At 40.9% G+C, this 14,705-nt stretch overlaps 1 protein-coding gene across 1 annotated transcript in view; it reads left to right on the plus strand.

The window, feature by feature from the left end:
* The window catches only part of lrmda (leucine rich melanocyte differentiation associated), a 204,366-nt gene that overhangs the window by 145,998 nt on the left and 43,663 nt on the right, over positions 1–14,705 (plus strand). The window contains exon 5 of the mRNA XM_067519423.1: positions 254–380. Coding sequence (XP_067375524.1) covers positions 254–380 — 127 coding nt within the window. The remainder of the gene's footprint in view (positions 1–253; positions 381–14,705) is intronic.

Below are 14,705 nucleotides of genomic sequence, written 5' to 3' on the forward strand. Positions count from 1 at the left end.
TATGTTGCACTTATTCTTACTAGCTTTGAAGGTTATTACATGCAAGAAAATATCGCCATTAAATCTCAGTAAACACAGCTTCCTTTCAAGGATCTGTGATGGGTGCATTTACATATAAGAATTTGTTTCAGTTTGATTAATATATCATAGTTTACATGCTTCTTCTCTGTTTGTGTCTTTGTCAAAAACTGCCCTACAAGAAGATCTTGTAAGGCAGCAGTACGGTACAGTTTAAGTTGTTCTTTTCTTGCAGGTACTTTGTTCTGCATAAGTTGCCCAAGCTGAAGTTTCTGGATACCAGGAAAGTAACCAAAAAGGAAGTGATGGAGGCACAGGCGAGAGGAGCATTCATGAAAGTCGTCAAACCCAAGTCAGAACCTGTAAGTTAAGTCACCCCCCCATCTTTTTTTTTTATTTTACTACACTGTTTAGTGAGTAGCCCCCTCTGAAGACTCGGGTGGATTTTTCACCTTAATCCATTTGTTCCGTTTGCTTTTCTTCTCCTTTAGCCTTTCTTTCTTCCTGTACGTGTTTGACTGTCAGTCTCCCTTTACAGAGGTCCTACTGCTGTTGCCCTTTAAAAAGAGCCTCCTTTTGCTTAGTATTGAGTGCGTGTGTCTAAATGTGTGTGACCATGAAGTGACCTGATTTTGTATGCATGAGCCTAGATCAAAGACGACGGGCGGCTGTCCGGCTGTGGTTGTGTTGCCAAGTGTGACATGGCTGGCGATTGGAGTGACAGCTCACGTACATGCAGCTCACAATTGCTTAATTATCCCGAATCTGTGCACTTATTCCTCCCTCTCTTGTTTTGGGCCACACAAACTAATTTGAGTTTGGAGGTTCACAGATATACCCGCCTCGACTCTTTTCACCCTTCCCCCTTCTTCTACACCTTTGATAATACAATATAAATGAACAGCTTTTGCGTTGATTTGATTTCATGTAATGTAAAGCCATGAAATATTTACTGGATTAGCTAAACTTTGTCATTTCAAGCTCTCTGGGATTCAGACAGTGAGCCCGAGAGATAAAATTGGATTTAGAGTAGTAGTAGTAGAGTATTGAAAACAAAGTATTTATCGTTTCAAAAAAATCCGCTAAGATACTCTTCTATGTTAGTGTCATTTCATACTATCCTTTGTTCTTGACTCTTCATGCTAGTGGCAAGCAAGAAAGAAAAACACTGAAATAATTTAACCTCAGTCTGGCATGTTTGGTAGATGGAGAAAAGTGGAATGAAAACACTGTTCATCCACTTTATAGGAAAAGAAACTAAGGACCTCTACAATGCTTTTTGGCAGGGTAAACTCACTTTATAAGATTTTATTTACATAGCTTGTCAGTGAAAAGGAAATGTTTGCCTTTGTCGCCACAGCCTTAGATGAAAGGAGAGATAATCAGTGATTCCAGCTGACATGACGTGTGTGTTTTTGTGTCTTTGTGTCTTTGAACCTGCTGTATATGATTATTTATTCCCTATGCAAAGTAAAAGGTTAAAGCTTTGATGAAAACACGTCTGCCTCCCATAGCACTCATAATTTTGTTCTCCTGAACATACAGTACTTTTGCTATCTTTTGCTAACTGAGTCTGCATGATGAAGAGAATTTTTGCTGGACATATTCCGTGTCTGGGCACTGGGATGTCAAAGCAGCATTTCCACAACATTTGTTTTGATATAGATGAGGCATGATGTGTCAGCTATCTCAGACTTGATGAGCCATGAGTACCTCCCGGCTCTAATTGTCCACATCATCAGAGTGATTGTAAGCTGACCAATACTGCGGGCCACCAATTAGCGAAACGTCTGCAACAGAACAGGAAAGCAGGCAGAGATGATAGCATAATTAGATATTTGTGTTTGCTTTTATGTCTGGTACAGCAGGGTGTTGCTCATAACAGTGGCTCATGGTACAGTGTCTGCCATTTGCTTCATTACAAAGGATGGTAATTAGCTGTCTCACTGTCGCTTCCGCTACCATTTGAGTCTCAATTAGCACAAGTATTGGAGGGAAAAATACAGACTCTCAGACGTGATTTTTAAAAGGTTTATTTAAAAAATTATTTGACTTTGGATGTATCATTTAAAGTTATTTTTCCTCCAAGACTTTGTATGACAAATCTCTTTTCCTACTATTTACAGTAGATAAATTGAAACCATAGTAACAGCAGCCACTGCGGCTAAGTTACAGTGATACATGCCCATTCATGACAGCATAAATCAGAAGAAAAAGCCCCTTCCCTATGCAATCATTTCCATTGCATGATCTATGTATTGGAATACTTAATGGGTTTGCTATGAAAGACAGAGACAGTGCTGAACTTTCAAGACCTCTTGTGAGGCATATCTTAAAGGGCTGTGACCACAATTTAAAGTCCTTTTCAATCTTGCCATTATGGCATAGGGCTGAGTGAGGCCACATGGTTCTGATAAAGCAGTTATGGTCTTTAGCACAATATGAACACCATAACTTTTCATACACTCCCCATGTTGTTTGCAGGCCAACGTACTCACACAAAAGCTTGAGCTGAAGTGCGCTAGTGCAGAATTAACAAAAAAGCCTTTAGAATATTATATACCTTTATGTCACACAAATGGCCTGACAAAGAAGAAAACAAAAAAATTGAGCTCAAATAAAATAACCATGCCCATACACTGGGTATAATTTTGTCACGTCTTTAATTGTCACTGCGTCTTCATGCACTAGTGGGCATGACATTGTAAGAGGGTGATATTAAGCTGCCTTTAACTTGTCTGTTCAATATGTTTTAGTGTCCACTTCAAACAGTGAAAGGGGTAATTTTCTCTTTGGAGTTTTGTGTTACAATGTATCTCTGAGTGGAAGGGACAAGCAGTTGGACAGAAAGAGATGCAAGATAACTAAGACGAGATAGAGAGAGAAAATGTATAAATACCTGAAGTAAACAAAAGGACACAGCAGGAACGATTGAAGTGTTTTCCCAAAACCACTACACTAAGCAAAGTCAGACTGAAAAAGCCTTGAGCTGTATTTTGGGAAATTGGGCGTGTTGGAATGCTATAATGTGATAATTCTCTTTGAGGACTTGGAGGTCATGGAATGAAATGGCGTTAAACCACGTAGAGCCATTTGGACTGTTTTGGGCTGCTTTCGGAAAATACATGTGGTACTCTTTGGCGTGGTTCCCGCACCTCCCTCCACTTTGCCACGGAGCCAACATTATGCTGTCAAACCCTTGGGTTAAACTGGCCATGTCTATCAAAACACTGACAGTACATCCTGTTTTCACATCCCAAGCACTGCTTAAGAAGTGCGTAGCAGATTTAACTAGTAGAATAACATTTACTCTTTGCCACATGTTTAGGAGTATTTTACCGTCAATGAACTAACTCTATGGTCCCCCCTCACTAAGCACAGCTTTGTAGCTACATCAGTGGGTATAAATGTTCCTCAGATGTCACTTAGATTTTGCCTGGATGAAGTATTTGTCTTGATTTTCTAGCATGAACACAAGTTTTTTTTCCCCCCACATCCTTGTGCGTATAATGTAAAGCAGACTGGATTGCAGGGTGGCTTGAGCCAGCTCCAGGGTCCCATGAGTCTCTGCACACGGGGTAACGGTTCTTCAAGGGAATCGACAGTGACAGAGCCAGGAAAGTCCTCAAGTGGATCTTTTCAGTTCTGTTTTTTCTTCCCGAGACACTAACCTGTTTTACACGGCAGCAGACAGCGGTTCATTTTAAAGTTTTCACTGAAGGGATCCATCCAAATCCAAGATCAGCTGCATGGTTTTAGACCCATGATTGTGCATTATGTGATGAATGATGTTGTTTTTTTGGCTATGAAACTCTGAACAAAAGAGGCATGTTGCTATAGGTTGGTTGCTTTGCTTTTTTCCCCAAGTCTCAAACCTACCCTGTAAAGTATGTTGCCACGTTCATCTCTGTGCATATGAGTTATGAGTTCCCCGAAGCTCTCAAACATAACAAACAGCATGCAATATAGCGCTTTGTGAATGTGCCTTTAGTGGGTTTGCTGAATCATTTTACGGAACAAATGCGTCCTCAGAGAAAACTCTAAGAATATGGTTCTCAACAGGGGAAGGAAATATAACCCAATAGATTGCTTTGCAAGCAAGTTTAATATGCTCTCTGTTAGATTCACTGTTTGCACCAGCTATTATACATCCCGGACCCTGATTTGTCTCTCTTCTTTCATGACACATTCCTGAATCTATATGCATAAAGGAGGTTGGGTAAGGACAGCACTGTGGCTTGAGTAGGCATTCTGGGCAAAATGTGACCATTATGAGTGCATGTCTGCTTTATGTTGAGCCACATGAACTCACTGACATATTGGGACCTGCTTGATTTTAAACAATGTTCTTTCCCCCATTTTACATAACATCTTATCTCTAATTGCATTGCTTCAGACGTTGCTGTTCTCCACGTTTTAATAAAAACATATCCTAAATGTTAAAACAGATGTTTGGAATTGTCTTGATGTGTTTAGTTTGTATGACAGATAAAATACTGTGCATTTGTGTCAGATATTTCCAGGGAGCCACATAGTCATTCTCTGAGGTAGTGAGTTTTTCTGTCAGTCAGTATCTCTGACTGGTGTGTCCCTTGGTCTGTGTATTTCTCTATAACTAGTTTTTGATTGGTGAAGTATGAGCCTGTCCAGAGCTTGGAACAGTGCAACAGGCCCAGTTCAGAGCTATTTTGGCATCTTAAACTGAGAGGTCACACAGGGGTTATAAGCTGGGAAAACAACAGCAATTAGAGGGAGTGACTCACACTGTCCACATAAATCATCCAGGCCCTTCATATCATAAACACACTGTAAAAGTTTAAAGCATAATTAATTGTAAGTAATAGTGCCAAGATTGATTTATTGCCTCTTTCAAAGCCTGGAGACACGGGGTGCGTGACCTGAGTGTCATGTCTCACTCGCAAGAGAAAATGATAGATGTATTATTCATTTTTGGCTAAACACTGTGTATATAAACAAACATGTGTTTTTGTAAGGACTTTTATGAGCTGCAGAAGTGGCCACATTGCATTAACTGATTTTCCTGTCCTCCTGCTGGCATCCAGAACAGAGATGGAACGCGTCTGTGGTGAAGCATTTCTTGTCTTGATGTCTCTTGCGTTAAGCGATGGAGTTTGAGGCCTGTCAGAACACAGGCCAAGGCTGGCCAGTAATAATGAGATGTCTCCTGCTCCCATATTGATATAAAGCTTTCATAAACTCTGACAAATCATGAGATATTTTATGTTTTTTTTTTTTTATCTAAAGTAGTATTTTTTAATGTTTTTATTAGTGTAATAATATTGAAGGCCTGAGTTTGGCAAGCGACAAAGCCTTTTCTTTATACATCTTTGGGGAGAGCCAAGTAAATTTGCTGTTTTCCAAGATTCTTTTGAGCACTGAAAACTGCAGGGATAAAGTACTCTTCCTCCTTCCAGTATCACTGAGCACTTACTGTATTTTTGAGACAGATGTAAAGTGAATTATGCACACAACCCTGCATCTCAGTTATTATGTTCCCCTATAAAACTGAGCCTTCTTTCATTGCGTTCCAAGGGGTTATAAAACTCCACAATCCCTGTGCATGTACTGTAGCAACAAAATCATAGCCACTAAGACATCTCCTCAATTACACAAATTATCAACTGATGCTTTTAGCTATTACATATTGCAGCATCCCAGTGTGTTGGTCTATCAGTCCAATCAGAGCTAATCCTCCCTGTTGGTCTCTTTGGTGACAGGAAGATGCTGCTAGCCTAATGAGAGACAGCTGGCTTAGTATTTTCTGTGCTCTAAAACTTTATTTTTTCTCATCTCCCCACCCCACTGGGTGTTTCTGCAAAATAGTGGCAAACTTTCTTGCTCGTCTGTTTTAGTTGATGTTGACATTACACATTAATCACTTTTTCAGTACTTGCTTTTATAGTTTACTTTGATGTGGATTGTCATGTGTCCCCAATCTTGGCAGCTTTAATTTACATTTGGATTTTTATCAGATAATTCAGGGAAAGCTGTTGTTGTTGTTTATGACATGCAGATAAATAATATTTACGTACATGTAGCTTATCCCGAAGTATCAAGTTTGTTTATGTTTTTCCACAGGATCCAAAGTAAATTGTTTCATTTGTGTGCAACTGTGAATATAATTGTTAAAAAAATTCCTTTTATGTGCACAAACATGGTAGTGTAGGGTTTTCCGATCCCTCAACGTGCTCGATCATCTGAGCTTTAATCCATTACAACGGCTCTGTCTGTTCTTCAGTACAGTGTTAATGGAGGAGGAGTCTTCTTTCAGCAGCAACAACTTTCATGAGCATGCAACAGACGTTGGAGCCAGCGCTGAAAGTCCCTCCACTGAAGTTTGTGCTTACACAGGCCTTCTTTGTGGTTTTTAGAGGTTGTCAGACATGTCAGGCGCAGGCTAGAAAAAGTATATTGTTTCCAGCCACTTGGATTCCTTTCTCCCTGACATCTGCCACTCTGCCGAGATGATAAATTCTTGCCTCATTAAGCGTGGGTGTGGGATTACAGGCTGACAACACATTAATCACTGGGCTGGGTGGCAGCAGCCCCGCACCAGCTACAGGCATTGTTAACCAAACTTTTCTAATGTGTCACTCTCCTCTCTGACAGGCCATAATCAATCATCCTGATTGGCAGGGCTGATAGATTACACTATTTATACTTTCTGTAATGAAAGCTAGCGTTTCCACCTACTGTCATTGTCGAGACGATGATAGGCCACACCGTCCAGCTGAATGGGATCGTGCAAAAAGAGACAGCAGCAAACGAAAGGGTAGGCAGACCTTGGCACTGCATCGTGAACTTAAAACACACTTTTGAGCTCCATGGTTGGTTGTATGTGTGGTTGCTGGGGTTGGGGGTGGGGGTCTATATTGTTCCCTTTACATGCTATATAGTAGTTTAAAGGCAGTCTTCACACCATCATTGAGCTATTGTCATCTTTGTTGCTATCAGTGGCAGCCCCTGCCCGCACGCATAAAAGTGTGCTTTGTCTGTGGTGGGATTCAGTTTCCCTGTGACCCTGCTGGAGAGGTGAGGTTTTATAGTCAAAACCTGTTTTGTGACAGAAAGAAAATGATTTACACATTTATAACAACAAAATGACAGGACACCGTGTACTGTATGTGTGTGCTTGTCAACGGCCAGAGGTCAGCAGGATAATGGATTGCACTGTTTCTTCACTAAGAGCTATGTTACATCACTTCACACACACCTCCCTCCCCCCAGCTGTATGTTTTGCATGGGAACTTGTGGATGAAATGACACACTGCTGGTAGCCTTCAAACATAATAAGGTTATGTTTCTTTTTTGTTCATTTTCAGCCATATGTCTTTGTCTGGAATTAGAGATGTCCGCGGCACACCGAGAGAAGAAATTGAATATGAGCTCTTAGTTGAGAGTCTGCCAAACATTCGGAGGAAAGCAAAGGGAAAAAAAATAGTCCATCATGTTTTTGACAGGCAGTAAATCTGAGACTTTTCGTGTGAGATAGCATGCTGTCAGGAAATTAGTTAACTAGACCATATTATGGAGAGCCAGGTAATTTACCCTCAGAGATGCAGTCGCAAATAACTAGCAGGATGCCGCATCCCTGACCTGACATTGCTTTGTGTATAATGCAAAATTTAGTGACATGCTCAATGGGTTCTGTCAGCTGCAGGATTGAATTCTCTGCCTACTGCGTCTCAGTTTTGAGCATGCTGGTCAATTATTTCTGAGGCTGTCACTGCGTTGGGAGACACTCTTATTTAGTATGTGTTAACTTGGCATCATTAAGAGACTTGCCTGACAGAGAATAGCACACCTGAATGTTATTTATTTTGATTCTCCGACAGGGGTAACCTTCAAACACATTGACCTCTCCCTACTTTGCGTTTTGTGAAATCCCACTCGGTCCATTAGAAACACGAGCTGTCGAGACAGTAGGGAATCAAATGGCCAAGAGTCGTCTAATCTAACATAGTAATGTGCAAGGGAAGCCTCCATTTGTTTGGACAGATTGCTCTGATCACAGGGTGGCAGTTCAGTGTGTATCCATACTGTTGACATTAATGTCCACACAATGTCTTTAAAACAAATACAGAAATGTCATATTGTCAGAGATACATGTTTTTGCCCGCGAGCACAATATTGAACATGGAATTGATGCAGCAGTTTTGTGTTGCGTGTTCCTTTTAAGTGCTTCTTGAACAGAAACACTGGCACAGTTAAATCTAATCGTCACTTTTTGTAAACCAGATCCAATAAATGTACGCGTCACGAATTAACGCTGGCATATGAAAGGAACTATACTACAAATTTTCAGTGACAGGGTAACGTAAGCTCCACAGTCCTGATGGAATATCTCACGATTCTAATCTTTTGTCTGGAATATCAATGATTTTTGGGCAAGTTGTTTAAGAGAAGGGTGTGGACTTAAAAATTTAAACTCTGTGGGAAACACAAATGGTAGTATTCTATTTTAAACACCAAATAACCCTGTTGATAAATGGGAAACTTGATCGAGTATAGCCTCAGCATCACCTCTGTACAGCGGCATAACATGATTAGGAGGTGACAGCTTCTGTAACAACATCTCTGCATTTATCTTTTCCTGCTCTCTCTCGATCTTTCCCTCTCTGTCTCTCTCACTTGCTTACCCGCTCTGTCTGTCTGTCTGTCTGTCTCGTTCCTCTCAACAAGTCAGACTACTCTATAATTAATGTCCCTGAGGGCTATCCGCAGGTCAGGCAAGAGGGGTGCTGTTGAGACAGGTAGTCTTGACACCTCCAGCTTTGTAGCTTATGCATAAAGGTGGGTAGAGCAAACTTAGGAAGGGCAAGAGAAGCCAATGATGAGGGCTGGAGCATATTTAGGTTGGAGACTAAGGCTGAGGGAATACTGCAGGTTGAAAGAAGCCAGGCCTTACTGTGTGACCTTTCCACCTGAGAGATGAAACCAATGGTTTTTCACAGGATTAACCAGTCAAATCTGGTGCATTACGGGCTTAGCCTGTCAGGAGCCTCAGATCTAAGTGACACAGAGGGAACATACAGTATCAATAATATCAGCACAACATGCATTTAGCCAGTGGAAGGCACTTGATGTTTTCTGGGATGGTTGGTAGCAAAATGAAGTCCAAAATATAAAGTTTTCTTTGCATCTTGTCCAAACTTTAATTTGTGAAAAAGTGAATAACAGCTCTGTCTTTGTGCTATGCTCCCTCTAACATTGCTTTTTGAAAGACATTAGAGACTGTTCTGTTTGTATAAGTTTGAAGTGCACCATTACACTGTGCATCTTCACAAAATCTGCACACTCACTCCCACTCTGCATTTCACAAACACTGCATTTTTCCGACAATCACACTCTGAATAGCCACTCATCCTTGTGTTTTCTGCTGGTGGAGTGGTATTTTTTCTCGCTCTGGCCCTTTTTCTCCTCAAGTTTTGAATAGTGGGAGAAATATAAAGGATTAGAGAATCAGAGTGATGAACAGAGCGATAGGAGAATTGGATAAGAGTGAAGAGGAAATTAAGTTGAGATAGTGGAGGAGAGACATTGTTGTTTAGCAGGGGAAATGTGTGAAAAAGTGAGCGCTGCCCAGGGAGCACCAGGGGTCATTGTGAGGGCACAAGGGTCAAGTGACACTCAAACTGCATTTTTCCATCCCAGTGTTGGAGAGGGTTATGAAGAATTGGCACAGGGCTGCAGGGCACATATAAGCAGTGGAGTGGGTAAATGTCCTTTCAGTGTTGCCAATCTGCAAAGAATGTGTTATCTTTTTGTCTTTTATTGTCAGGTTGATAGCTTAGTAAAGGTGCACGCTTCCCTCTTCTGAAATGTATGATTAAAATATACTAATGAGATCCTTTATAGTATTAAGCTCATAATTTCTATCAGCCTGGCGGTTTCGAGACATTTAAGTGTCAAATTATTTGCATCTTTTAATAGTTATCAAAGCCAAGATAACCTCTGACAATTTCATTTCATTTCTATTTGCACTTGCAAGCTAACAGATTTGTAATGCCTTCTACTAGAATGGGTTTGATTTCTATGCACTGTACCATACTTAAGGAATTGAATCAAAGCCAGTGAAGTGTAAAGGTCTGTAATAAGATATGCTGTGACATGGACTGCAAGTTCTGATTAGTAATACATATTTTGTTTCAAGGATAACTTCTTCAGGCAGTGTAGTACAACGGTTTATCATTTCATCTAGCCTGATTGAGTGAAAACAGGATACACTGTACTGTGGAAGTGGTTGGCAAAGGCTGTTTGACAGACAATGGATCTCTATTTGTCTTTATTACTATTTGTCTGTCTTCCCTGGTCTCTTTTACTTCAGTGATAAAGAGAGATGTCCACAGTCAAACTGACAGCCTCGACCTTGTAGTACCAACCTGTTTTGTCCCATTCTGTAATATCTATCTTTTATCTTGTTAAGACCTACAACTGTAACCCATTGCCCAGCCATTTAATATGCTCTGATAATAAGTATCCCTCTGGGATCACCTGATATGCTGTTTCCATGCAGCAAGCAGATGGGCAGGGCACAATGGGCATCACTTCCCAGTGTTTTACTTGCCAACTGGCAACGTCCATCACCAGACGTGTTTGGGGGTAATCCGAGAGGTCGGTGAGCTGCCGCGGCTCCGACTTTCATCACACCTGTGCTAAAAGCAGGGTGAGGAGGAGCCTGTTCGTTGTATCTTTCTTCGCTGTAAGGGAATATTGAGACAGTAGTGGGTCAGATGGGCTCACATCCTGTCAGACTCATCAGATTTCAGGACAACTGAGTGCTTTTGTCAGCTGAATTCCAAACATCTTCTTTCTTTCTCTCTAGAAGGGTTTTCAAAGATAATGTGTCTTAGGACTTGACCCCCCTCGAAACAATAGTATCATTGATACCTTGATGGCTCAAACTAATGCTAATGGTATGTTGTACATTATTCATAAGATATTCAAAATAAGAAGTCCTAGCTTAAAAATCAAATCATACCAGCAGGCCAGAAAAAGGGAAACACATATGAAACAACTCATCTTCAGCTCTTCCTCCTCATCTTCTCCAACTCCTTTCTGAGTGCCCTCTGTCACAGATGTCATTCTCTGCTGACACCTGTCTGCCCTTCTCTCTTGTCTCACTGTCACATCTCCTTCTCTGTGGGGTGGAACTCTTTGTTTTTGGAGGTTTGTTTATGGGGGGAAGGAATACCCCGCTGCTCCAGGCCGCCTCTAGTCTTTCAGCTCATCACACAGAACATGACAGCCCTCCTTTTCTTTGGTGCTAGGATGAGCTGTTTCTCCTGTCCCCATGGGGAGTCAAAATTTTCTGCTTCGCTCTCTCCTTCTTGAACTTAACTTCAAGACAGCGGATCGATACTGTGTGCGCTAGCAAAAGCTACCTGCTTTGGGCCATGTACACAAACATTGTGTGATTTTTGCAGCGATGTGGTTTAAGGTTGTGCACCAATTCTGTCCAAGTACAATGATTGTTTCAATCAATACAGGTATTTGCAATATTTTTTTCCACACACAAACTTTACTTCAATGCAAATTCATTATTGCCACAAACGGGTTCATCATATGTGGGAGTGAGTCAAAGGAGATCCTTCATACAAAATCTCAAATCATTATGTTTTTATTTGCTCGCCTGTTTTTATTAATAGTATTCAAATCTCATGTAAACTGCTATGTTTGGACACTATAGCTTGTAATTATTGCAGTAGCCTTAAATCAGTAAACATGAGTGGCATAAAGACTGTGATTTGCCCGTAAATGGGAATGACATAAAACCAGAAACTGACAACTTCTAGCTTGTTATTATGCTGTTTTGCTGACACACAGTGTAATTATGTTGCCTACTTTAGCAATCATGTGTTAAACACTCAAGTGTTCTCATTTATAATGCCTGTGAATTAAACAGGAATTCGGAACTCTGAAAATGCAGTTTAAGGGTGATTGCATGTACATCTGTCATGGTCAACATCACAACCAAAGGCAGTTGGTAGACAGAGGAATGTAAGGTTTGTGGAAAATTGTTAATACTAAAGTTCCAACTGGGTGGTCTACCACTGGCCTTCCAAGGCCTCTAGGACTCCAACCAGGAAACCAATGCTCGCTTTGCAGCCGATTTCAGTCGTTCACTCTTCTCCTTCTTTCTAGCATTTAGGTTTCTCTTTGGAGTATCATCACGGAGCACATCAGATAACCCCAAGGTATAACACTAAAACCTTGAGTTCACACACACTTGCGCACACAGCTTGTGTACATGTTATTTTTTGTTATTTCTTTCCGTTTTAAGTTTAGACAGAATCAGCTGTTCACACAAGCATTTCGGATATACACACGTGCGCACACAGACACAATACTCACACATGTACAAAAGCCCAATTGCACAGTAGTAAACACACATTTTTTGCACACAAAAACACTCACTCACCTAAAGAGGGGGCTGTGCCTCCAGGGGCCACGTCAGTTACCTGCTGACACACAGGCTAGTGATTGATGAGACGCCGGGGGCGCTGGAGTAGACTTTGTCAGCTGCTCATAATTTATACATCTTATCTCCATCAGAAGAAAAGACAGTGCCGCGTTGTGTATATGGAGATGAAAACACTGGGCTTGTTTAGGCAGCGGTGACAGGGTAGCTGCTAGCTGTTAGCCGTGGCGCAGAGTGAAAACTCAGATTGCTATCTGTTAGCTTTCGCGCCAGGTCCCTCTGTGGCCTGAGCTTTCACTTCTTGCCTGTGACGAATCTCTGTCTGTCTGTCAGTCATTCTCACTCACTTTCCTTGCTTCTTTATCCTGTTTCCTTCTGTCTTTGTGTCTCCATTTCTCCCCTCTGTCTCACTCTCTTGTGTCGCTGTTCCTCTTCTGTGGCCCTTTCCTCTTTCTCGCTCGCTGTTTCTCTTGCTGTCTGTCTCCTGTCACTTTCTCAGGCCAGACAGGCTCAAACCTCTGCTGAAAGCGGCTGGCTCTTCCTCTGTCCACTCACAGGGCAAAGGTCAGGGCAGAGGCAAGGCTTGAGTTACTGAATAATTAGCACCATCAGCATCATGTTGAAATCAATGTTCAGAGGGTAAGCCGGAGGATTTATTGTAGTACAGTACAGATGATAACTGTTTGGAATTAACCTACTTGCAATATATCTGTTTCATATTGTTTAAAAAAAAAAACATATGCTCTGTAATTAGGGCACAAACATGGATCTGCAGTTGTCATGTCACATTGGATTGTGGTAAATTTTTATTCTCTGCACTACAACTACAATAGTCTGTGACTTGATGGATGATTAGAGGGTTGCAGAAGAACAGAAGAGGAGCTTGCTCTTTCTGATAAAAAACAATTTTACTTGTTAATTTCGAATTCGTGGTACTGTATTTTTTTTTTATTATTTTACTTTACTATTGTTCAACCCAAGAAACAAAGAAATATATCACTGATTCTGTGTAGAGCTTGTCAGTGGTAAACGAATGTGACTTCTGCTGCCCTGTACACACAGTGTTTGATATTGCCTTCCTGAATGTGAAAAGAAAGTTTATCAACCCGTAGAGCTTCACCTTACTCTTCTCCGATTGTCTTTTAGTGCGCTTTGTTCTCTCAAATTGTGTTCAGATGTTTTTAAGAGTGTCAGTTAACTACTGCACCAGCAAAACAACTTTGATTCCATAACCCTTTCCCACTATTGATCTTACCTCGTAGATAAAAGAGTCCTCTCACTGAAATCATGCATTTTTCATTGTGGTATCAATGGCAGCTTTTGCATTTCACATCCCACTTAGCTTAAAGCTATGCTCACAAATGCTGTCTTTTTTGCTCTATTGATTCAGAGGGTTTGCATCTTGTATATTTGAAATATCAGTCCCTTGGTATCATTTTACTTTGTCTTTGATCAGCCTGATTGCTGTAAACAGCCAAAAAGAATCAAGCAAATTATTCTAATTATTGTGTTTTGGTGGAGATTAGCTTTGTGCTTTGCATAAAATATTCAAGTAGAAACATTTTGACACAATTAAGAAAGTGTGTGAGTGGAAATTTATGGCTCGTGCTACTGCCTTGTCTGTTTGGACAATTATTTGAATACAACACACACTGAATGCACTGAATCTTTTTTCTTTTAAATATATTTCTATGCTGTTATTTTAAAAAGTTCATACCAGATTGTTGCCAGACACACACCTTGAAGGAAAAATTGAGAATAAAAGTCCTGTATTACCTTTTTCAGCAAATAGCAGTTGGCATTGTGGTGCTGATGCTTGTCATGTGTTAAACAACACTTTGGACCAAGGACAGACAAATCAGAGAGTCCTTCTCTCTAATAGAATCTAAAAAGATGAAAAATATAGTGTAGCAGGTAGGAAGAACTAGTCAGAGAGGTGACCATCAGCATCTCAGCAGCGTGGCTTGGCAGCCTCCAGCCTGCCATGGTGTAATTGGAGAGAAAACATATATGGGAGCAAATAACCCCCCTGTCATGGGCATTAAAAGGAGATGTTGTGACGACCGAGAGCCCTGCCAGCTGAGCCCAGCAAAGTGGAGGGGAAGAATAAGGCCCTTCAAATGGAAAAACCTGCTAGGAGCAGCCGTACATCCAAATATTCAAGATAATTGTTGACCGGTAGCAGAATGGTGCATCCATGTTTGTTTGTGGAACTTTCCCTCAAGAGCAAAAACAGATATTTGTC

Source organism: Channa argus, chromosome 1, assembly GCF_033026475.1.
Source record: "Channa argus isolate prfri chromosome 1, Channa argus male v1.0, whole genome shotgun sequence".
NCBI lineage: Eukaryota > Metazoa > Chordata > Actinopteri > Anabantiformes > Channidae > Channa > Channa argus.